General features: G+C 44.6%; 3 protein-coding genes across 6 annotated transcripts in view; 1 reads left to right on the top strand and 2 right to left on the bottom strand.

Annotated features, from left to right (window-relative positions):
• Nucleotides 1-17,565, bottom strand: part of LOC136444054 (calmodulin-binding transcription activator 2-like) — a 31,144-nt gene extending 13,579 nt beyond the window's left edge. For all 4 annotated transcript variants that reach the window (XM_066441512.1, XM_066441509.1, XM_066441510.1 and 1 more), the window contains exons 1-12: nucleotides 17,483-17,565; nucleotides 16,925-17,049; nucleotides 13,648-13,715; nucleotides 11,069-11,204; nucleotides 10,510-10,581; nucleotides 7,036-7,177; nucleotides 6,445-6,479; nucleotides 5,219-5,774; nucleotides 3,635-4,815; nucleotides 2,433-2,559; nucleotides 1,242-1,376; nucleotides 389-486 (exon numbers count right to left, since the gene is read on the bottom strand). In XM_066441512.1, the coding sequence (XP_066297609.1) occupies nucleotides 389-486; nucleotides 1,242-1,376; nucleotides 2,433-2,559; nucleotides 3,635-4,815; nucleotides 5,219-5,774; nucleotides 6,445-6,479; nucleotides 7,036-7,177; nucleotides 10,510-10,581; nucleotides 11,069-11,204; nucleotides 13,648-13,715; nucleotides 16,925-17,049; nucleotides 17,483-17,507 (2,700 nt within the window). In that variant the 5' untranslated portion in view covers nucleotides 17,508-17,565. The remainder of the gene's footprint in view (nucleotides 1-388; nucleotides 487-1,241; nucleotides 1,377-2,432; nucleotides 2,560-3,634; nucleotides 4,816-5,218; nucleotides 5,775-6,444; nucleotides 6,480-7,035; nucleotides 7,178-10,509; nucleotides 10,582-11,068; nucleotides 11,205-13,647; nucleotides 13,716-16,924; nucleotides 17,050-17,482) is intronic.
• A 1,077-nt stretch (nucleotides 17,566-18,642) lies between these two features.
• LOC136443843 (angiopoietin-2-like) lies at nucleotides 18,643-22,628 on the bottom strand. Its single transcript, XM_066441212.1, has 5 exons — nucleotides 22,403-22,628; nucleotides 21,777-21,937; nucleotides 20,875-21,041; nucleotides 20,128-20,259; nucleotides 18,643-19,247 (listed from the first exon to the last, which is right to left on the bottom strand). The coding sequence occupies exons 1-5, from the start codon at nucleotides 22,626-22,628 to the stop codon at nucleotides 19,037-19,039; spliced, it is 897 nt and encodes a 298-aa protein (XP_066297309.1). The 3' UTR covers nucleotides 18,643-19,036.
• Nucleotides 22,629-23,389: 761 nt separating this feature from the next.
• Nucleotides 23,390-25,149, top strand: part of LOC136443164 (high affinity cationic amino acid transporter 1-like) — a 38,128-nt gene continuing 36,368 nt past the window's right edge. Inside the window, exon 1 of the mRNA XM_066440284.1 lies at nucleotides 23,390-23,557. Within this exon, the coding sequence (XP_066296381.1) occupies nucleotides 23,516-23,557 (42 nt within the window). The 5' untranslated portion in view covers nucleotides 23,390-23,515. The remainder of the gene's footprint in view (nucleotides 23,558-25,149) is intronic.

Here is a 25,149-nt window from a genome sequence, read left to right as displayed (position 1 = left end):
CCTCCTGGTACCCAGCCCACCTGCCTACCTCACCTGTACATGACTCACCTGTCCAGAGCTGTCCTGCTGCCCCGCCCCCCTCCTGGTGCCCACCCCACCTGTCTACCTCACCTGTACATGACTCACCTGTCCAGAGCTGTCCTGCTGCCCCGCCCCCCTCCTGGTGCCCACCTCACCTGCCTACCTCACCTGTACATGACTCACCTGTCCAGAGCTGTCCTGCTGCCCCGCCCCCCTCCTGGTGCCCACCTCACCTGCCTACCTCACCTGTACATGACTCACCTGTCCAGAGCTGTCCTGCTGCCCGGCCCCCCTCCTGGTACCCAGCCCACCTGCCTACTTCACCTGTACCTAGCCCACCTGCCTACCTCACCTGTACATGACTCACCTGTCCAGAGCTGTCCTGCTGCCCAGCACCCCTCCTGGTACCCAGCCTGTTCTCTAGCTGCTCCAGTCTCTCCAGGATGGAGATCTTAAACTGACGCTCTGAAACAGAAGTCAGAGGTTTTCTAGTCAGGGTTTTCTAGAGTAGAGTAGAGTAGAGTAGAGTCTTCAGTCAGGTAGGATGCATTACATCCAGTTTAGACACCGCTCCCTTGTAACACTTCTTTAGCCGACTGACACTGTGGGTTTCTGTGGGTGGTCCAGGGCTCTGAAGTTGTATTTTACAGGATGGCTTTCCATAAGGCAGTCAAACCTGGCTAGGGAAAAATATAAAGTGGAGCATTGCAAAGGAGCAGAGCTACAAAGCGGGGGATTGTGTGTACAAATGAAATATTCTATGGCTTCCTGAGGGGTAAAAAGTACTGTCAGACAGGTCTCAGTTGAAGACTGTGGCCACACATGACCTAGTTGTATCCCTGGTTAATCAGAATTTTATGCATGTCAGAGAATCTGAACCCCATGCATATGGTAAGGGGGTGCATGCTAAGGGCATGGGGGTGTAGCGCCTTAGTTCCCCTCTCTAAAAAAAAAACACCTGAAAGTGATCTCAAACCAGGTAACTGAAGAGCTATTCTTCCACTGGTCGTGACAGAGAAGAAAGATGCTATGTACAGTATTTACAGGTTCATTGTACCAGGGAAATTCTTTTTACCATGGCTGTATAACCCTCTCCGGAAGCGTAAATATAGGATGAAAGACAACTACATGTACAAAGGTATAGACTTCACCATCAGTGCTATTTTCATGTAAAAAATCTGAAAACCACATTAGCTGAATTAGTGAAAATCTAAACAAACCATCAAGGGAGAGCCACTCTCGCTGGGTGCCGGGGCTCTGTAGAACGCTGCGCGTCCGGTACTCAAACACGACAGACTTGGAGATGGGCACTCCGCTCGCCGCGACTTGAAGGGTCACCAGGCCTGTCTCATGGGCTGCAGAGGGTTAAAAATGACACTGTGTTACAACAGGCCAGCCATGCAGCAGTGGTGCAGTGCAATACAATCCAAGATCTCATACGTCAGTGAAATATCTAGTTTTGTGAATTTCTTGACTGTTTTCTTCATTATTGAAAGTATATTTCTTGCTGTTTCTGTCTGGTAGTATGCATTTTCCCAATGGCTCCCCTAAGGCAACAGACATGCATATACAATGTACAGCAGGAAACTAAACACAGGAAATGACAGTTTGAAAGTACAGTCAAACCTGCCTAGGCGACCACCTCTACAACGCGACCACCTGGCCATGGCGACCGCTTTTTCTCGGTCCCGAACATTTTCCCCATAGGCACAAGCATTAAGCGGCCTGCCCAAGGCGACCACCCGTCCAACGCGACCGCGACCGCCACGAATTGGGACCGCACAGAGCACAAACCCTGCCCATGATGACTGAGTTTTTCCAGCGTGTGGTGACGATTTTGCTGTCGGATTTCGCGGAAATGTTTTTAAGACCTTGACGGACAAAAATATATGAATAGCATGGATTCCTCCATGAAGTGCTTCAATAAAACGTTCCCACTATAAACATTGTAAATACAAACGGATTGTGAATACTTAAAGATCTTTCTGTCAATGAGAATTGAACCTGGTGGGGGTGATGCTGTCTAAAATCACATAATTTTCCATCCATATCTACGTAGTACACTGTATTCAACACCTCGACCTGGAAACATGTTATGATTGGAATCCTCTTCATTGCGACCACCTGTCCATCGCGACCGTTTTTGCTCGGTCCCCCGGGTGGTCGCCTTGGGCAGGTTTGACTGTATATGTTATACTAGGACCTTTGTCCTAAATTCCTGTCAGTGCCCCTGGGTATACCTACATGCAGAACGTGGGAATAAGCAAGGAAACACAAACAAACAGACATGCCAAACACATGTACAGTACCTTCTTTCACGGAGGTAACAACAGTCCAGCCTATGGTGGTGCAGTATAGGACAATCTAGGCAACAACGTTAACACTGATAAAGACAAGCAATTTCAGCTCACCTGGGCAGTAGCATCTGAGGACTCCACTCTGCACCAGGCTGGCTGGGACACTGATGTCATCAAACACACAGCTGTACGCAGTCGTGCTGGAGTGCCATGGGCCCGTCACCAGGATCTTCACTCCACCCTGCAAACAGACATGGTTTAACCCAAACATCCCTGCAAATATATATGGTTTAACCCAACCATTAGAACAAAATACACCCAACTCCAACACCCAAGAAAAAACACATGGTTTAAGTTAACCCACTCCCTTGCAAATACACAATGGTTTAACACAAACACCAAGAAAATATATGTCGTATATCTATGGTTCAACCCACTCCAACAACTAGACATGCTTTTAACTACACAGCACACATTGAAACGACCTAGACCTTGTGCAAACGTGTTCTATATACATTCGTGGGTAGGCCATGTTGTAAGGTTCCGGTTCGGAATTGTTTTGACCGCATACCTAAAGAGTGCATGAAGACAAGACGCAAATCCTAGGTTTTCTCGTAAGTTTTGGCTCCCGATTTTTCGGCTATCGCTATAGCAGTGTGTAATCTTTTATATTTCCTGAAAGACCCGATCTTCGTAGCGTTTTACGGTTTCAGAGTTTTGATCACGCGAAGACTTCCTGGTATTAGTGCGCGATGACGGTAGCGCGGCCTTGTCGCCTGATTACCCGAATCGTGCGTTCTATGTACGTTTTGCATGGTTTCACACCATCGGGGATTGCGGAAAACGTATCCTCACGATTTTCTTCATTTTTCCTAATTGCACAGACAGAATGATGACCTTTATTCCCATATCAGTCATTATCCTAGGAAAACTCTTATTTTCCTTCTAGCGGCCTTGGAAGAATGCCCTAAAAATAGCAGTTTTGGGGATGAAAATTGCTTAAAACGACAGTTTTTACCAAAAATGACGTTTCCACAGAAAAGATTGAATTTGTCTGTCGTTCAAAGACAAGGCACCCCTATCCGTCGGAAACATTGAATTGGCCAAAAAAGGATGTTTGGAAAAGTGCTATTGCCTTTCTGGGAACGAGTCATGTCGGCCCCAAATTGTAAAAAAAAACTCCGAACCGAGACCGTAAGATATGTGTGCCAGATGCGTTCTGGGTAGGTTACCATATGTTCCAAGTCCCATTTCGCGTAAGTAAAAAACTGTAAAATATTAATCTACATAAAAGTTCTGAGGAAAAATTAACAAACCTCGGGGTAGGACCACTCCGGTGAGAAGTCTGTGATGCCGACCAGCTCGCTTCTCCGTGCCGACCTCTCGCCGCGCCCGTACGTGCCGTTCTCCGTCGGGTCGTTGCCATGGTCGCTGGAATCCGTGTTCTCCAGCTCAGGCAGCAGATCCGACAGCTGCGTATCCAGCATGATGTTGTCGAACGCGTCGAAGTTGGACAAGTCCACGTCGGAGGTGGGGGTGTTCAGGTCCAGGTTGTCTAGCGCCTGGTTGGAGGAGAGCGTGCTGAGGTTAAGGGTGAGGTTCTGCGGCGGCGAGAGGTGTCCGTTGGCCTGCGTCAGGCCCGTTGGAATCACGCTGTTCCCGCTGAGAAGGATGTCGCGACAACCGAACTCGTTGGTCTCACTCAGGGGCGAGGTCAGCTGACCGTCCCCTGCGGAGGAAACTACCGTGGGAGACCCCATGGTGTCGCGGGTCCCAGCGTTCATGGCGACTGCTGTCTTGTAGTCGGGCGGGGGGTAGGGGTGCCCCTGGTTTAGCCCTTCTCCGAAACTGCCACTGTTCAACCCCCCCACCGCGTCCCCCCCTATTGCACTTGTCATGTCCTGAGCAAAGAGTAGCTGCCGGTCCCCCCCTTGTGCCACGCCCGCCCCCTCCAGGACGAACCCGTTTGGGGTGGCATGGTGGTTGCCATGGTTACTCGTCTGCAGAACCTGTTCGTCCAGGCTCTTGCTCCGCTTGACGAAGCCCTTGGCGTCGAGAGCCATCTTACGGCTGAATCCCCCCCCAGTGAAGCTACGCGGGGCCCTACTGGGGGTGGATGGTGCCGTCATAGCGTGGCCCTCGCCGTGGATCGTGTCGAGGTTCAAGCTGTAGCGACTCACGGGGGCTGCCTCTGCCAGAGTCTGGCCCGGGAGAGCGTGGCCAACTAGGGCCTGGCCCGCCAGCGCGTTGGACTCGTAGATGGTGAGCATGGATGAGGGCGGGAGGTCGAACGAGTTCTGCGAAGCGAGGAATCTTGTGTTGATGGCGTGGTTCATGCCCGGGCTGTGCGTGTTCGCCGCCGCCGCCGCACTGACGGGAGGAAGTTCGTTCTCGACCTTTACGGACCAACCCTGGGCTGACGCCGCAATGCCGTTCAGAACCATGGGCACGGTGTTCGGCTGGGTGACGGTCGCGTGGTGGAAAACCATGGCGCTACCTGAATTAATAAATGACAGATTTATTCAGCAAACAAAAACAGGCCTCATGGAAGCTCAAGGCTGATTTAACACGCTCGTTCACAACTATGACATCAAGACTTTCCAATACTTATAACTATAATAAATATAACTACAGTACTGTAAATGCAGAAATGTTCGCTGTTGTTTAGTGTTCGCGGTTTTTGCGGCGACCGCTTCACCGCAAACTTTAAAACAATGCAAACGTTTTTGTCCAATACTGTAGCAGTATGTGACTATAGCACTGCCACGAACTGAACAACACCGCAAACACTCCATTTTCTCCCTAGCATGAAATAAAAACCACACAAATTTAACTGCACTTAGAGTATTCTCTGGAATTCAAATCTGATATCATACTATACTAGACTAAGTATACTATACCTCCATCGGCGGTGGAAATGGCGACGTTGTGCGAGGACTGGGGAACCATCGACACCATGCCGGTGGGGAGGGGGGTCACGACGGACGTCGGCATCTGGTCCTCCGCCGCTGTGGTGTACCCGGGCAGCACGGGAACTCCACACAAGAGATTTGCGCTGACTATCGAACCACTCGTGCTAATCCCCGTCACCGCGATCCCGCTGGAAAACATCCCGTTGTGCACGCCGCTCGGACCCCCCAGGCCGTTCAGGTTAACGACCGCGCCGTTCCGCGCGGCGAGACCATTGGGAACTTTGCCGATCATATTCACTACGGTTGGCGCGGGCTGGGCCGGGAGGTCGGGGGTCGTGTCGCCGCCCATGCCCGCAGGACTGTCCATCTCGGAACGCGTACTCTCGACCTTGGGCGAGATGATTCGGTGGGGAGTGTGACCGCACTTCTGCTTGGTCCCGGCCCCATCCTTAGCACAGACGCAGGCGTGCGTGACTGTCTTAGGCTGGGGTTTGGGCGCCTTGTTGTCCAGTAACTTCTCCACGACAGCCTCAATCGTCTCGCTCTGCACAGGGGAAACACACAAACACTCTTAGCTTCACTCTTAGCACAGGGGAAACACACAAACACTCTTAGCTTCACTCTTAGCACAGGGGAAACACACAAACACTCTTAGCTTCACTCTTAGCACAGGGGAAACACAAAAACACCCTTAGCTTCATCAACAACAACAATCTTCAATAACAACTGTTCAAAGTTTTAATAAATAAGTTTATTGCAAGTTCTTGCCCGTAGGCTAATTGCAAGTACATGTAACATGAAAGGACAGACAGACAATATATAACAATACAGCATGTGACTTTCTAGTCTAAATACTTGACACACTAAATTCTATCTCAATACTACACTCTACACTATATAATACTTAATACTACACTCCACTTCTTCCAACCCCTACTTCAAACCCCTACTACAGCCACTACACTATAAATCATGTATGATGAAACTTCTTCACGGTATACAAGTATACTACTTCTACATGGCATACATGGCATAGAGTTAGCTGTGGCAAAGATGCCTTTAGAAGTATATTTTTGTTTGTGCAATGTCCATGGGAACTAACCATTTAAGCATGCCAATAATTGTGATACCCTGAGCTCCCATTAGATTGTGGTATAGCCCATAATATCTGATATATAGCCAACAATGTTATATAACCCATAATATGTACTCACCACGTCGTTGTTACTTCCGACCTTGACTCCTGCAACTGCAGAGCATAAATGAAAATATAAGCATCCAGATGAGAATAAAAAAGTTTATTTTACAATGCAAAATAACAAAAATCAGGAGGCTTCTTTCCACAACTCAACTTTTCACAAATCAAGAGGCATCTTTTAATTTACTGTTGAGATTACTACAAACAAAATGTAACAACACTAAGGATCTGATTATCTTTTTCTCAGTCAATCTTGATTCATTTTAGGTCCAGAAGATCAACTTTGGCTAAGGCCACACCAATTCAATTTCTTGGTTAATGGATTTTTATTTTCAATTTTAGCAAAAAAAGTCATGCACCTGACCCTGTTCACTCCCTGATACTGTGTGCATCAAAGTAAAAACATTCCTCTGAGACTCTGTTTTCATGTTGTTTTTCCAATCTAGCATTTTTTTAAATCTTTTTTTATTCCGTTAACCAAGAAAATAAATTGGTGTGGCCTAAAGTAAACTTTCAGTAGCTAACTATGAACTTCCAAATCAGGCTAATCTTGGTCAGGGGCAAAGTCATGAAAACGTCCTGAACGTGTAACAGAGATTTTACTCACACATGGGCTTGAGCTGCTTGAGGAGTTCGTCTTTCGTCCATTCTTGTGAGTCGATGCGGAGGGGAATGGTGGGGGGAACGGAGGGTTTGGAGTCCTCAGTAGTCGGCACATTCAGGTAGTGTACCAACACTATGTCTGGGTTCTACACAAACAAACATATAAACAAGTAAATACATGGTCAGGTAGTGTACCAACACTATGTCTGGGTTCTACACAAACAAACATATAAACAAGTAAATACATGGTCAGGTAGTGCACCAACACTATGTCTGGGTTCTACACAAACAAACATATAAACAAGTAAATACATGGTCAGGTAGTGTACCAACACTATGTCTGGGTTCTACACAAACAAACATGTAAACAATCAAATACATGGTCAGGTAGTGTACCAACACTATGTCTGGGTTCTACACAAACAAACATATAAACAGGTAAATACATGGTCAGGTATTGCACCAACACTATGTCTGGGTTCTACACAAACAAACATATAAACAAGTAAACACATGGTCAGGTAGTGTACCAACACTATGTCTGGGTTCTACACAAACATTAGCAAACAGGTAAACACATGGTCAGGTAGTGCACCAACACTATGTCTGGGTTCTACACAAACAAACATATAAACATGTAAATACAAGTAAATACATGGTCAGGTAGGGCACCAACACTATGTCTGGGTTCTACACAAACATACAAACAAGTAAATACATGGTCAGGTAGTGTACCAACACTATGTCTGGGTTCTACACAAACAAACATATAAACAAGTAAATACATGGTCAGGTACTGTACCAACACTATGTCTGGGTTCTACACAAACAAACATATAAACAAGTAAATACATGGTCAGGTAGTGTACCAACACTATGTCTGGGTTCTACACAAACATTAGCAAACAGGTAAACACATGGTCAGGTAGTGCACCAACACTATGTCTGGGTTCTACACAAACAAACATATAAACATGTAAATACAAGTAAATACATGGTCAGGTAGGGCACCAACACTATGTCTGGGTTCTACACAAACATACAAACAAGTAAATACATGGTCAGGTACTGTACCAACACTATGTCTGGGTTCTACACAAACAAACATATAAACAAGTAAATACATGGTCAGGTACTGTACCAACACTATGTCTGGGTTCTACACAAACAAACATATAAACAAGTAAATACATGGTCAGGTAGTGTACCAACACTATGTCTGGGTTCTACACAAACATTAGCAAACAGGTAAACACATGGTCAGGTAGTGCACCAACACTATGTCTGGGTTCTACACAAACAAACATATAAACAAGTAAATACATGGTCAGGTAGTGTACCAACACTATGTCTGGGTTCTACACAAACATTAGCAAACAGGTAAACACATGGTCAGGTAGTGCACCAACACTATGTCTGGGTTCTACACAAACAAACATATAAACATGTAAATACAAGTAAATACATGGTCAGGTAGGGCACCAACACTATGTCTGGGTTCTACACAAACAAACATACAAACAAGTAAACACATGGTCAGGTAGTGCACCAACACTATGTCTGGGTTCTACACAAACAAACATATAAACAAGTAAACACATGGTCAGGTAGTGTACCAACACTATGTCTGGGTTCTACACAAACAAACATATAAACAAGTAAATACATGGTCAGGTAGTGCACCAACACTATGTCTGGGTTCTACACAAACAAACAAACAAGTAAACAAGTAAATACATGGTCAGGTAGTGCACCAACACTATGTCTGGGTTCTACACAAACAAACATATAAACAAGTAAATACATGGTCAGGTAGTGCACCAACACTATGTCTGGGTTCTACACAAACAAACAAACAAGTAAACAAGTAAATACATGGTCAGGTAGTGCACCAACACTATGTCTGGGTTCTACACAAACAAACATATAAACAAGTAAATACATGGTCAGGTAGTGCACCAACACTATGTCTGGGTTCTACACAAACAAACATATAAACAAGTAAAATACATGGTCAGGTATTGTACCAACACTATGTCTGGGTTCTACACAAACAAACATATAAACAAGTAAAATACATGGTCAGGTATTGTACCAACACTATGTCTGGGTTCTACACAAACAAACATATAAACAAGTAAACACATGGTCAGGTAGTGCACCAACACTATGTCTGGGTTCTACACAAACAAACATATAAACAAGTAAACACATGGTCAGGTAGTGTACCAACACTATGTCTGGGTTCTACACAAACATTAGCAAACAGGTAAACACATGGTCAGGTAGTGCACCAACACTATGTCTGGGTTCTACACAAACAAACATATAAACAAGTAAATACATGGTCAGGTATTGTACCAACACTATGTCTGGGTTCTACACAAACAAACATATAAACAAGTAAACACATGGTCAGGTAGTGCACCAACACTATGTCTGGGTTCTACACAAACAAACATATAAACAAGTAAACACATGGTCAGGTAGTGTACCAACACTATGTCTGGGTTCTACACAAACATTAGCAAACAGGTAAACACATGGTCAGGTAGTGCACCAACACTATGTCTGGGTTCTACACAAACAAACATATAAACAAGTAAAATACATGGTCAGGTATTGTACCAACACTATGTCTGGGTTCTACACAAACAAACATATAAACAAGTAAAATACATGGTCAGGTACTGTACCGACACTATGTCTGGGTTCTACACAAACAAACATATAAACAAGTAAACACATGGTCAGGTAGTGTACCAACACTATGTCTGGGTTCTACACAAACAAACATATAAACAAGTAAATACATGGTCAGGTAGTGCACCAACACTATGTCTGGGTTCTACACAAACAAACAAACAAATAAACAGGTAAACACATGGTCAGGTAGTGTACCAACACTATGTCTGGGTTCTACACAAACAAACATATAAACAAGTAAATACATGGTCAGGTAGTGCACCAACACTATGTCTGGGTTCTACACAAACAAACATATAAACAAGTAAATACGCGGTCAGGTAGTGTACCAACACTATGTCTGGGTTCTACACAAACAAACATATAAACAAGTAAATACATGGTCAGGTAGTGTACCAACACTATGTCTGGGTTCTACACAAACATTAGCAAACAAACAAACAGGTAAACACATGGTCAGGTATTGTACCAACACTATGTCTGGGTTCTACACAAACAAACAAATAAACAAACGGTCAGGTAGTGCACCAACACTATGTCTGGGTTGGATTACCATACCAACATGATATGTGGGTTCTAAACAGACAAAAACATGATCTGTAAACCAAGAAAATAAATTGGTGTGGCTTCATGTAGTATACCAACACCAAATCAAGATTCCACACAACGAATGCAAAAAAGAGGTACCTGTGTACTGTGTAAAAACAACTTGCACAGAATGCTGACATCAGCACTTTATTACTAGAGTCTGATGAACACTGAACAGACTGACCTGCAACAACCAGTAGCATCTTCTGTGGAATGTTGGCACGATAGAGGAATGCACATAGCAGCCATACAGGCACTGTGGAGGGGATACAACAATAGTTAAACACTATGTACCTGAGAAAGATAGAGAAAAGACAATAACACTGCCAGTTAGTGAAAAATGTAAGACTTAGTGTAACCTCCACAACCATTTCTCCTGGATACCAGGATGATCCTACCTCTTCAGCATTGATGTGTCTGTTGCCATGGATACGAAAAATCATGTGTGTCTGTTGCCATAGATACCAAAATCATGTGTCTGTTGTCAAGGACACCAGAAAATCATACCTAATCTCTGATGTGTTACCATGAATACAATAATGTCGATCTCTTGATACGGCGAGAAGAAATTGTCGGCATGCAAACCAGCATAATATAAGTCTGTTGCCATGGATACCAGATTAATGTGAGTGTTACCATGGATACCAGACTAATGTGAGTCTGTTGCCGGGGATACCAGACTAATGTGAATCTGTTGCCATGGATACCGGAATGGTATAAGTATGTTGCCACGGATACCTTACCTCTACACCCTGTACTTTGAGCTTCATGTGATCTTCTCTGGTAGTTTTGCCATCCTTGCGTTTTTTCCAGCTGTAGCCGTCTTTTCTGTACTTCACCTTCTTCCTGTTGTAGAGGATCATCGACCCGCTCTGAGGTCTGACAAAGAAAAGAAAAACATTGTTAAAGGAACGGTAAGAAATTGTTTTTTTTACCTTTCAACCCAAAACATGTTCACTGTAGGTGATGTATTGCTTTCCACAAGTCCCACCAATTTGGAGTAATTTCAAGTCATCTTGTTTGCTGGCCAGCCTTTGTGTATAGAACCTTGGGGGGTCAAGATTACTGAAGTATTAGTTGCAACAGGTAACATGCCCTGCTGTGTGCTTCAGTGAGTGAGTGTCATAAGCTTGCATTATCCACTGTACAATCATTATGATATACATAAAACCCTTGTTGTAATACAGCCAGAACATAAATATGTACACCTAACAAAGGACAACATGTTCTCATACATTATGTCATCAGATAACTATGATCTAATGGAAAATTCGTCTTCACATGTTTCATAAGAAGAAGCATGTAAACTATAGGGCGTATTCACGTGACGTCATCACCCCTGCCCTCCGTGGGCGGCCATGTTGGTGCTCACCCTGCAGCGAAGTTTCTCGGTGTCCGACGGTCTCTAAATTTCCAAGGAATGCGAAGTCGTCTGATCGCTGTTTTATTATATGCAAAGAGTCTCCGGCCTCACATCCTTTTCGCTACAAAAATCCAATTTCACCTACTGGAAATGACCCATTATCGACGAGCGAGGAAATGTTTTCCCCAGCTGCCTACAAACATGGCCGCTAAACTGTTTACAGAGTACGCATAAAATCAGTTCACAGCATACAAGTGTTCCAAGGCCTGCAACCACGTAGTACAGTGTCTTGAGTGTCGTGAAAATTTTTGTTGACAGGGAGTACGTTATGATCGGGAAAGTTCGACGTTGAAAGACCCCCAGTTTGCGAACGTATCTCAAGCAACGGCTACACGGTGCCGCCACTGTGTTACACAACGGGCACCAGATACAAAGGTTTCCATACACTCACGTTGATTCTCAAACTTCAACTATTTAGATCCGCTGTTCGTATGCCAGAAATCCACTTTTGTTTCAGTCGTTTAATAGTCCCTTCGTATGTTCCCTTACCTACACGAGAAACGCCAAACCAATCTTACTGTTACCCGATCAGTGTGTGCTTTATCAGTCCCAATCAAACATCTGACCACGAGGCAAAACACCATGATTGTGAGACAAAACGTTTCGAAGGGAAATTGTGAATGGCGTAGAAAACATCTGCTATTTATACGGAGAGTTCCATAGGGCTCCACTATCAAGTGAGCACCAACATGGCCGCCAGTGCTCGTTGCTAGGGGGAGGGTCACGTGACTGAATACGCCCTATACAATGTAGGTAGAGATAAGAACTTGCCTGACATAACACATATACTTGAGATACATTGATATTTACAATGCTGCTGTACACATTAATAACAGACAAGTCCATGCATGTAAGAATCTATGCTGTAGATCATCATAAAATTCAGATATCATATTGTTAGCTTTAAAAATATATACACATATGTTTATATATAGAGAATGACTGTATGAGTTTAGTGACATTCTGTGTTGCCAGAACTAGCACTCCTTATCTCAGGGTAATTTGATACGTCCAACAACAACAGAAACCAGGTCAACAACATTGAGTTCAGTCCCTTCACTTGGGGGGAAGGGGGACTGAAACCCGATATGGCCGGGCTGTCATCCTCATCACTCACAGAGGTCAGAGGTCAGCAGCTGACACCCCAATTAGTCTGCCGGGTCAGAGGTCAGCCAGCTGTGTGCACTGTAATATTTTCCTGGCATTGTGGCGCCATGGCATCAACATGAACTTGTGTGACCTGTATAGTGTACACATCTCTCCTGCTATGGAACTAGACTGGGGTGGTGTTTCTAATAATATATAGCAGACGATTTGATGTAATTTGCAGCTCCCGGGATTCAATCGTGAAACAACAGAAACATGACAGTGCCAAGCATCCAGCCTGTCATCAAAGGGGGAAATTATGGCCATGTCCTCCTTTTGGCAGTCAAAACTGATGTGTCTGATCATGATGTACAAAAGATGATGTAATTATGTACAACAAATTCAATTTTCTTCTCCTGAGTTCCGGGTTGGTAAATGTATAGTCATGTTATTTTTGTTTTCACCTTCCGTTTGTAGGTTGTTGACAGCTTAGTTGGCTTGGGGTTAAGCGCACATGAAGTAATGTAATTTTTTTCTTAATTGAGTTTGGGAGTTCTAGACAGCCCTTTTTCAGTTGGGGTTAAACTCAGGTTAAGTGTGCATGCATCATGTAATATAACACTTAGTCTAATAGTTTTTTTCTCACCTTCAGTTTGGGAGTTGTTGACAGCCATTGTATGGTTCAAGGGGCTAGAGTTCAGTGTGCATGTAATGTTTTTTCCCACCCGAGTTTGGGGTTTTTAGAATTGGCTGAGCCATTGTCGGCTTGAGGTTAGAGGTAAATGTACATGTAATAATGTTACTTTTTCTCACCTGAGTTTGGGGGTTGTTGACAGCCATTGTTGATGGATGTCAAAACACAGCAAGAACCCAGCGATTTCCTGAAACACAACCAGGAAGATACATGTATTCAACACTGCTCATGGGTTCAAAATTCAAACTTTTATTAAAAAACCTCTCACTTTTTACTTAGCAGGCAATTACTGTGTAAATCATATTGCATATGTCAGTGAATAATCTTATCAGGTTGGCGAATAACTGAATTTTTTTTTAGCAAAGTTCTCTATTCACAACAAAATGTTTAACAATTTGAGATGAGGATCGACGGTCATCAAAACATTTAATACAGAGAGAGGAAATTAATTGCTGAATAAAGAACTTTGCAGTTTGCTATTCATAATGTATTTGCGTCCAAGTAGTCTCTGTCCAAACCTTCACATGCATCTATTCTTTATACAACATATAACAAGCAATTCGAGTCACATGTCTGTTTTTTTCTGAGCTTAATATGTACTTGGGAGAGTCTCTCAGCCTTGCTGCTGCAAGGAGACATTTAAGGTCAGACATGAACAAATCATCCATCCCTATAGCGTTACCATGGTGACAACCAATCCCTGTGAGCGGTTACCATGGTGATGACTCGTGATCACATACCCACCCGTATCACGAGCGAACACATTTCCAACCCAAATCTGGCCCATAAGCCCTACCACTTCTCTTTACTGCCAGAGTTTATGACACTGATGCATTGACATGAAAATACTTGTGTATGAAAATACTTGTGTCTGTTCCTAAAAAACAATTCTAGAAATTGTACCTTATAAAGAATGTTATTCATATCTTGGGGAGACTCTCTGCAAATAAAGAAGCTAATAATGTTTCTGACTGGCTATAATAAATGTCTTAGTACACTTTTAATGAATTCAATGTTGATTATATGATGATACCAATTACAATATGTTATACTTCAAAATTGCAACTTGCCTATATTTTCTACTGATAATCTAGACAAATTTTCTGAAATCACAGGTGAGTATTTCATGCTCCGCTTCAGCACTCAAAAAATGAAAAACAGTCCTTTTTCTGTTGAAAATGACCTCCATGATTGTCCTTTATGCCATGAAAGGTGCTGTGGGCTCTGTGGCCCTGAACAACTCACTAAAGGAAGCCTCACAATACCTTGTCAAAAATGTTATTTGTATCTTGGAGAGTGACTTTCAGCAAATACAGAAGCTATGTTTCTGACTGACTATAAGACAATTGCAAGTCTTTACAGTACACTTTTGATTAACTTTATGTTGATTTATGATACCAATAACAATCCCTTACCCTTCAACATTGCAACCTGTCTAATATTTTCTGGTAAATTCTACTGATAATCTAGACAAATTTTCTAAAATCACAGGTGAGTATTTCAAGCTCCGCTTCAGCCCTGAAAACATTAAAAACTTCAGCCCTGTCTGTTGAAAATAACCTCCTTGTCCTTTGTGCCATTAAAGGTGCCGTGGGCTCTGTGGCCCTGAACCACTCACAAAAGGAACCCTAACATTCATCAAACAAGCATAACTCTTCTGCAGGAATGGAGCTGTCAAAGTCAATTGCCTTATTGTTGGAGCCTGCACAGGTTTGGGCCCACCACACACATGTGGGGAATGTAAATAACCTGAGTCGTGGATGAACGGATTTTTCACAAAGAACATCAATGACAACATGCATGAGGGAGACAATGATTATACACAATAATTTGGTTAGAATGCTTGAACTGCATGTATCAAAAAATAAACTAGAGGAATTGATGGATGGATGGATGGATGGTTGGACGGATGGATAGATAGAAGGAGGGATGAAATTATGCATGCATGGATGGAGCACTGGATGGAGGGAAGGATGGATGGATGGATGGATAAAATGATGAACGAATGGAACGGATGAAATGAGGGATGTATGGCTAAATGGAAAGAGGATGGATGGAAGGATGAAATGATGGATGGATAGAAAGAGGGATGGATAGATGGATGGATGGATGGAAAGAGGGATGGATGGAAGGAAGGATGAAATGATGGATGAATTTATGAAGGGATGGAAGGATGGACGGATGAATGAAATGATGGATGGATGGATAGATGGATAGATGAACAAATGAAAGGGCAAAGGGATGGAAGGATGGATGGATAGATGGCAAAATGGGTTTATTTCTGACTTGTGTAACGTTAATTTTGTACCTGTTCCAAAGTGATCTTTACATCATACAAAACTGATTCTCATGAATAAGGCATCACGCCTGTAAATTATCTATGCATAAATCATCATTTGATTCAGCGTCAATCTATTTATACCTGTGGTGACCTTTCCAACACAATAGTGCCGTGGACATCTATACAAGCCTCACTTCATCTTCTATGAGGTGACACCAGCGAGGTTCTCAATACAAACTTATGTAATACAAAATAAATCAAGCTCTGGATAAACACTCCAGTTGTTTGATTCATTTTGTATTTACATAATGTTGGTTTGGTTTAATGGGGCGTATAAAAACATATAGCCACTGGCTACACGACTAGCTGAAGGCTATTACAAAGGGCTAGCCCTGGTATGTAACTGAACAACATACAATATACAATACATAATGGTATACCTGGGAGTCTAACCTTCATTGACGTATCTATACAAACGTATTATTGACCCGAACATTTACCTCTATTGCGTTTTGTTTTTCTTAAGAGGAAAACAGGTATTGTGCCCCCATGCTCTTACTCTTAGCACGGCCGCCTTACCCTGGGGAGCAGATTCTCTACCTTGTATATAAGATTCAGATCGACCAGGGATGTTGCTAGGCCGCATGAGGCCAGTCTTCAACTGTGACCTGTCTGACAGTACCCCCCCCCCCCTCAAGAAGCCTTAAAATACCCCATTTTGACTTATAAAATCCTCTAAAACTCAACATAGGGAGGGAGGAAAATCCACACCATCCACCCACTTTTGATTCACTCCCTCACGCCCCAATGAAATCTTTTCCCCGAAAAATAACAACCCTGTACTGTTTGTCCTGATAGACTGGAAGCCCAGGAATCTCTATTCCCGACCTGGTAGCTCGGACATGTGCGCAGCATATTAATAACAGTCCTGACAGAAGCGGCCCAAAAGCGGCGGAAGCCACGCTAACCGGGCACCTGTTGTGGGGGGAGGTACGGTTAAAGCTCGTCCCGTGACTCCAGCGTGGTCCAGAAGGTTCACGCAGAGGTGGCGATGTTTTTGTTTTATTTTCGTCACGTTTTCTGGGTTCGGGGACCCGCCCACCCCACACACGCACCTCGTTGGTGTTCCATCGGTGACGGACGCGAGGGAAGGCCGACGGCTTGGGCAGGGCCTCGAGCTTGTCGGGCAGCTTGGTGGGTCGGGGAGCCACCCCGTCCTTGTCGTCTTTCTCCGTGGCGCCTGGCGACAGGAAAGGAAATCGGGAATATTTATAAGGCGGAGAAAAATAAGACTATATTTGGTATTATGTATATCAACATGTCAGTCGATCGCTCACGATGGAACGAACGATCACAACACGCTAACCTCAAACCACAAGATGCGATCATATCCTACCTACTCGCTTGGAACATTTGTAGGAAGACGTGGAAACATTAAAATTTGTCATCATTTATTCCACCGCCTTTGTGTTTGCGGAATCGACAAGTAGTTGCCGAAAGTGCCTGACTCCGCGATTTCTGTCGGAGATGTTCATACGGAGGTTTCGTCCCAAAACGAGCAGGTTTTCACTCATTGACGCCGAAAATACAGACGTTATGAACAGATCGTCCCTTTCTTAACAGTGTCCCGCAACGGCTTGGCATAAATCACAGGAAAGAACGAGAAAGATTACCTTCTGATTCGCTATTCACCGCCATCTTCAGTGATCTTCCCCATTTTCGCAAACAGAATCTTGCGCATGCGCAGATAGTTAGGAGTGACTGTCGCGAGAAAAACGAGATCAGGCGATACCATTCACGATAAAAAGGGGGTGTTTCAAAGGTTTTCAAAGGCATGTAGTTTCCGGAAATCTCCAAGCAGATATTGTGGGGGAGGCTTTGTCACAGAAACGGACAGCTAGGAAAACACAACGTTTTAGCCTTCCCCAACGTCTGCTTGGAAATTCCCTTATTTTTGGCGTTACAGGCTTTGAATGCACTATCAACCTAAGGTGGTTTTATTTGTGCATGATGCATTCATATGATCAAAGGTCATCAAATAAAAGAATCATAAAATGAGTGAATGCATTGTAACAACGTAAGTCACGTAACTAAGATGCACGGCACACCATACGGTAAACAAGCCCCCCAGAACTGAGCCTGCAACGTCAAGTTCAGTGACCTTCTTGTAGTGATTATAGACAGATAACTGTCTTGCACACGTCATGGCAAGTGACGTTTGGGTGGTGATTACTAGTATACAGATAACAACCTGTCTCTCGATCCAACTCAAGCCTTACACAGGTGGCTTTCGTTACAAAGTTCTCACGGTCCTACGTGACAGAGCTGTACACGTTGTATTAGAAATATATATTATGTATACTGGGCTCCCTTGGAAATTAACTAATGCTGCGTTATACGGGGGTTCCCAGTTGTGTTGTGAAATGAAATGAATAAATAAAGTAAATAGATAGTGTTTAATGTGCATTTCTATCTGTGAAATATAGAAGAAATAACCTTTATTTTTTTTGTTAATTACAAAGAAGGTTCCAAGCTAATGTGCACCGGTACCCTTACATCAGACAGTGAAACACAAGAGGTCAGTAGCACACTCTCCTGGCTCCCGGGGGCCCGCTAGTGCACAGACCGCACGCCATAATAACCGCTAGGCTAAAAGGTCCGCACCTATTAGGTCCTATTAGACTGGTCAGTGGGGGCGCTTGAACCCAACTGTTACATGATCAGTAACGCCTTTGAAAGCTCACAAACAAGTGACTTGAGTTCCAGATTCTGTGTGCCTTCCACAGAAAAATGTATACAACGATTCTTTGAAAATGTATTGTTAACATGTTATATTCTACAGGCCTAAAACAGAAATAATGCAATCTTGATAACACTAGTACTAGCCAGTTAAATCTACTAATACATTTATAAACCATTTTTTCCAAAGCTTTACATTGCAGATAGACAATAAATTATATTGTGACATTTTTCATCAACGAAGTGAAATTAAAGGATTTCGTATTTTTGGAAATGAGAAACACGAGGTTTCAATTGTAAATCTAAAGGTGACGTGGGTTTGTTATACAGTCAATTTTTTGTGGTCTATATCATAACCGTCACCATGTAATTACATAAACTAAACTCACTGATTGCATTCAGTGACGTCAGATATCTATCTAAGTCTCTTATCTGTGCTGACTGCCTTGAGAAAGTGTCCAAAGGACTGTTTCCAGGCGCCCGTGACGTCAGAGGTCTATAAGTCTGATCTTCATGCTGACTGCCTTGAGCGAGTATTTGAAGGACTGTTTCCAGGCGCCCCAGGCGATGCCCTGCTTGGTCTTGCACTTGTGCGAGTCGTGGTACTTCCCGTTCAGGAAGGAGTCTCCGCAGCGCCAGTACCACCAGCCGCCACCGCCGAACTTCTCCGCGCAGTTGCAGCCGCACTCGTCATTATCCCTGCAGGAGAGAGCTCAGTTATTAGTATCACCAGTACCACAGTACCGCCGGTACCACCGTGAATACCACTGCCCTACAGTACCACCAGCCGCCACCGCCGAACTTCTCCGCGCAGTTACAGCCGCACTCGTCATTGTCTCTGCAGGAGAGAGAGCAGTTATTAGTATCACCAGTACCACAGTACCGCCGGTACCACAGTAGTACTGCTACCACGGTACCACCAGCCGCCTCCGCCGAACTTCTCCGCGCAGTTACAGTCGCACTCATCATTGTCCCTGCAGGGGAGAGAACAACAATAAGTACCACTGTTTCCGGTACCACAGTAGTAATGCTACCACGGTACCACCAGCCATCACCTCCAAACTTCTCCGCGCAGTTACAGTCACACTCGTCATTATCCATGCCGGGGAGAGAAAACAGTCATCAGTACCACCGGTACCACAGTACCACCAGTACCATAGCAGTACTGCTACCACGGTACAACCAGCCGCCATCTCCAAACTTCTCCCCGCAGTAACAGCCACACGCATCATTAACCCTGCAGGGAAGATCACAGTTATCAGTACCAAAGGTACCACAGTACCACCGGCACCACAGTACTATTGCTACCGCGGTACCACCAGCCGCCACCGCCAAACTTCAATGCACAGTTACAGCCGCACTCATCACCACCGACTCAAAAGCACCGCCGTCACCACAGTACCACCGGTACAACAGCAACGCCGGCACGATAGTACCATCATCACCACATTACGAGGGAACCACCGGTACCACCGAAACAGCAGTACCACTGGTACCACAATACCACATTATCACTGATACTGCAGTATCACAGGCACCTCAGTACCACCGGTAATAAATCTGACCTCAGGTAACTCACCTGTCGCGTGTGGTGAACTTCATGCCGTCCAGTGGGACGGGGCGTAACATGGCGTCCCCCGCAGTGCTCCCTGTGAAGTACCCGGACAGGTGTAAGGTGTAGTCGTCCTCCTCCCCGCCTACACGGAAGCTCCTGTACAGGGAAAGTGATGAAAGTGATATCGATCAAGCTTGGATCAGCACGAAAACAAATATTCAAGCAAAGTTTTCGAAAGTCGTATCAAACATATTTCAGCCAAAGGAGCTAGACTATTCTTTCACTGGTCTTGACAGAGAAGATATATATGTGCAGTATTTACAGGTTCATTTTACCGGGGAAATTCCCCTAGCTCTTTCGACAAGCACATTATAAACAGTGGACCACGGCGTAGCGTGCATGTCGGGTGAGCGACACAGTCAGATTTCGAACTCAAGGCGTCTAGCAGCCAGATGGTCTCCTTTGCAGGCCTTCTGGGCGGCGCCGGCGTTTAATTTTGCCCTGGGGGAGCGCTGAATTAGCCTGGGTGCCATCCTATTTCTACCGAGGGCTCCTACGCTCGCTATCCTAAAAAAAAAAAAATTTTAGGTTAGCGAGTGTAGGAGCCCCGATAGCAATAGGACGGCGCGCAGGCTAGCGCTGATCGCGATTTTCAACTTGTCGGGGCCAGGTACGGTTCTTTTGCTGGGCCTCCCGTTTCCAGGGCGTCGCCTAGAAGGCCTATAAAGGAGGCTATGAACCATGCATGCTACCACTATGGCATGATGATACCTGTACTCGGAGAAGGCGCTGTTTCCCTCCCAGTCCGTGAAGTCCAGATGCAGGATGTACTTCCCCCTGCTGGTCAGCGCGTGCAGCTTGTCCAGCCCCAGCCAGAACTCGCCCTCCAGGTCACCGAACCCGCGCGCGTACTCCTCCCAGGTCCGGTTAAAATCCACCTGGAAGGTGGCAAGGTGGTCTTACAGTTAGGATTGTTGACTTAGAATTTTATGGTTCTGTGTCAGAATCTCTAGCAGGACCCAATGTTGTGCCCTTGGGAAAGACACTTTACGCCTATTTCCTTACCGATGGTCAGGTGACACTTTATTACCTAGCCTCAGTTAGAGGCGTCGACGTCCATCGGATGGGACGTAAAGTCGGAGGCCCCATGCATGTTTGAGGACAGCCACACTCGGGCACATAACTTATGAGATCCAGCCGCATTTATCGGAAAGAGTGGTGGTTCTTCCTGGGGTGAGTGGATCACTGAAATTTTACAGTCCAGGCTTACGCAGCTTGTACATACTGTACAAAACTGGTAACAAAGAAATCCATGGATGATGGTCATGGCCTTATGTCTCTCCAGGGACAAAGAGGATAAGTATCAGTAAGTATGGATATCGGTATCTTTAACGATCTGTAGTTGCAAGGAGTTAAGGTTTATTTTAAGTCGGAGCTAAACTTCTATACTGAAGTTGGAATGACTTCAAGAATAAGACGCCTTTCTACGTAGTGCGTCTGTGCATATGACAGCCTGGTATACAAACCTATTATAGCTGCGGAGTCTCTTTTGTCTATTTGCGGAGAGGACAGACCGAAGAGACTACGCAGCCGATAATAGGTTTGGACACCAGGTTACGTCTTTGTGTGATCTATTTGATGACAATTAATTAGATATGCATGACGTCACCCACCGTTCCGTCTTGCCGCCGCTGAACGGTCGTCCAACCGCCGTTCTTATTCTCCATGTCACAGTACACTGGGAACGGGTCGCCTGGGTACGAGAGCGGCCTGATGACGTACACGCCGTTGGTGATGGACCCGCGCTCGTAAAGTTCCACACAGTCCCTAGCGGCTGGGGGTGGAAGTGCAGGCTTAACGTACTGGCTATTTAGTCAGTTCATAAGAAATGGTATAGTTTGCGTAAACTCACACCTGATTGTATATGGCTACAATCGTCTACTTAAGTTACAAACTTACTAATAGCCTTTGAAGTATAGCCTTACGATTTGTACATTTCTAAAATATGATACATTTGACAATAAACAATATGATTACGATATGCCTGTATACAGAACTTAAGGGGATTACACGTCCTGTACTTTAATTTTGTCACGTTGATTAACAGTCTGTTTTGATAAACTTGTTGTTCTAGACGCCTTGCGATGTTTCATGAACAAGGTATTTGCGCTTCCCCTCGTGCTCTGAGAAGTTCTATATCTGTGAAGTTTTAAGCCCTTTCCATATGGCGCATACCTGATAAACATATGGCTTTCTCACAGCTTACGTGCAAATCTAACGGCGCTACTCGAACACTCACCTGTCTCCTGTGGCACACCTGGATCTGTGACAGGTACGGGATCGTCGTGGGGGGTCAGGTGAGACCGGCCAGGTGAGGCAGAGCCACATTCCTCCTCCCCCTCCGCTGTCCCATCGGCGAAGCACTGTTCCTGCGCCCGGGTTGCATGGCAGACTAACAACGACGACACCAAGAACGCGTATAACAGTCTCACAACACACATCTCCTTACACCGGTCCTTACACATCTTCTTACGGTCCTTAATCTGTGACAACTCAATGAAAAAGGACTGCCGGAAGGGGGGGTCTGGAGCGATGACGTCACGACGTGATGACGTCAGTGACTCACGACGAGAAGACGTCACGACGCGCGTGGTGGATCTTGGTTCGTCCGTGCAGAGTGACGTTTGTCTGTTTGTTTGCTTGTTTGTTTCCTCGCCATTTGCGCCATTGTATTGACACAGCAAAAGTATAGGGACATTCGTAAGGTATAAGTACACAAATGAAGATACAATGATTTTAACATAATAACAACAATGTATGTCAATGTGCGCCCTTAACTACCGGTCACACTACAGTTTCTAATATTTCTATAATGTTTTTACCGGTAATCACGCTCTAAGGATTGTCTACTCGTAAAATATTGGATTTCTGATACAATGAAGTTAATCAAATTATTTTGAGTGAGCGGAAAGAAAGGTGGATATATTGGAGCGTTTATCAGCATATTTTGAACAATTTATGATGGATTGACGTTTAAATATACTGTCGGCTATCATGGGAACCGAACAGCTGTGTACCAATCCAGTCCACGAGTCACGATTCGTTCGTTATGTGATGTCGTTATTAGAGGATCCGCCGGAGGGGGTAACATACTCGCTGCAACCAGACCATACGTCATACGCTGTCGTGCGTGAGAGATCCGCCAGAGGGCGCACGGCACCAGACCTGCTGACAGCAATGACCTAGGGTAAACTCATTGAAGTTGCCCCCGCCTTTCTCACATGATGAACAAAATAAACACACCAGTTCTTACCTTGGCGAGGTGACTCTCACCTGCGTGCACCTTAGTCTCACCTGCACACACCTGCAGGGCACACCTGAGTCTCAGGTAACTTACGTGTCCGTTTAAGACATGACGAGTGTGTTTTCACTGGACACCATGGAGATTGAAGACGTGAGTATATGGCGAAGTTTGACGCTAAGATCTGTTGACTGAGTTCTTGCACTTAATCATAACGCACGGCCGGAGAATCGTCGAGGTTGGTTAATGATTACCATTTATAATATATTCGCCGCTTTAGAATCGATCTTTTTTTCCCCAAGACCTCAGTCTGGCCACAATCGGCGTGTTTATTTTACATATGCGTTGTTGAAGTACCTGAGATCAACGTTTATAAGTCTGAGCTCAAATTTATTGAGGAAAAATATGATCCAATTCATGGGCTAGGGTCCCGGGTTCGAATCCCCTGACGCCATCGATCTTGTGTACTTGGGAAAAAGGCACTTTACACGACTTTCCCCACTCCAGCTAAGTGTAAAAAAACGGCTACATATGTGTGTGGGTGACAACATCAGCAATAGCTGCCTGTGTCCCACGTGTATTGCACCGTTGCAATTCCAATAAAATAAAATAAATAAAATAAGATGGGCTAGTAGTTTGACAGCTTCCACCAGGCCTTCCTAAGGGGTTATGGACAGTGGAATTCGGCAAAACTTCGAAAGGGGGAAATTGCCAGGAGAGCCAGCTGTAAAGGTAACATTCCCCTTCAAGAGGGCGGGCAAAATATACCTTATGTGGCCAAACTTTAACTCCCCAGGCAGATTATTCTTCTTATTTGTTTTTACTAATTTTATTATTTTTCAGCGTGTCACGATAGTCAGTCTCGTAGAAACTAGAGGTTTGGATATGACGATGAAAAGTTATTCTGGAGAAAATTGTCGATTTCCACGTTCAGGAGAAAAGAAAGAATGTAGTGTTGAGCCTGCCTCACTCAGATTCTCAGAAACATATTTTTTTAATGTTAATCTAAGTCGTCACTGAGACCCGTGTCCAGTCATAGCCACGACATCAGTCCCTTCGCCTGCGAGTGTTTTGATGCAGCAGTTTTCTGAATTACGCACTGTTACCGCGGTTGTCATATATAGCGATGATAGAGGCGACCAAATTGTGGTTAGAACACAGGACCCACCACAGAATCACACACACACACACACACACACACACACACACACACACACACACACACACACACACACACACACACACACACACACACACACACACACACACACACACACCTACGCACACACGCACGCTCACAAACGCTGTGCAAAACAAAACCTTCTCGGTGAAGGTGATAATAGCACGTTGGATATAGCTCGGCCAACACTCCTGATGGGGGCGGCCCTACTATTGCGGTGACTTGAGAGGGTCAAGGTACAAAACCGACAGAAACTGTCGAGTCACGCCGGCTCGTAATGCTAGGGTAACATTTCCACTGAACCGGGGCCTATTGCACGATTATTGACTTAAGTGTGGTTGATAAGATTGATTGATAAAGATATGAAGTGATGAAGTAGAGGTATGGATAGGAACAAAAATATGATATAAAAACAACAACCGCAACAAACTAAACATAAAATAATTAATCATGAGCATAACGATATGTGTATATGTTTCGACATACAGTTTTATTTTTCGTTCCCCCAAAAAATTCCAGCCGGGCCCCGGTTTGGAAAAGTGACCCTAGCATAACGCAGGCCTGG

This window comes from Branchiostoma lanceolatum, chromosome 10 (assembly GCF_035083965.1).
Source record: "Branchiostoma lanceolatum isolate klBraLanc5 chromosome 10, klBraLanc5.hap2, whole genome shotgun sequence".
In the NCBI taxonomy this organism is placed as follows: domain Eukaryota; kingdom Metazoa; phylum Chordata; class Leptocardii; order Amphioxiformes; family Branchiostomatidae; genus Branchiostoma; species Branchiostoma lanceolatum.
The sequence above is the reverse complement of the archived record's forward strand: the minus strand, read 5'-3'. Positions and strand labels throughout refer to the sequence as shown.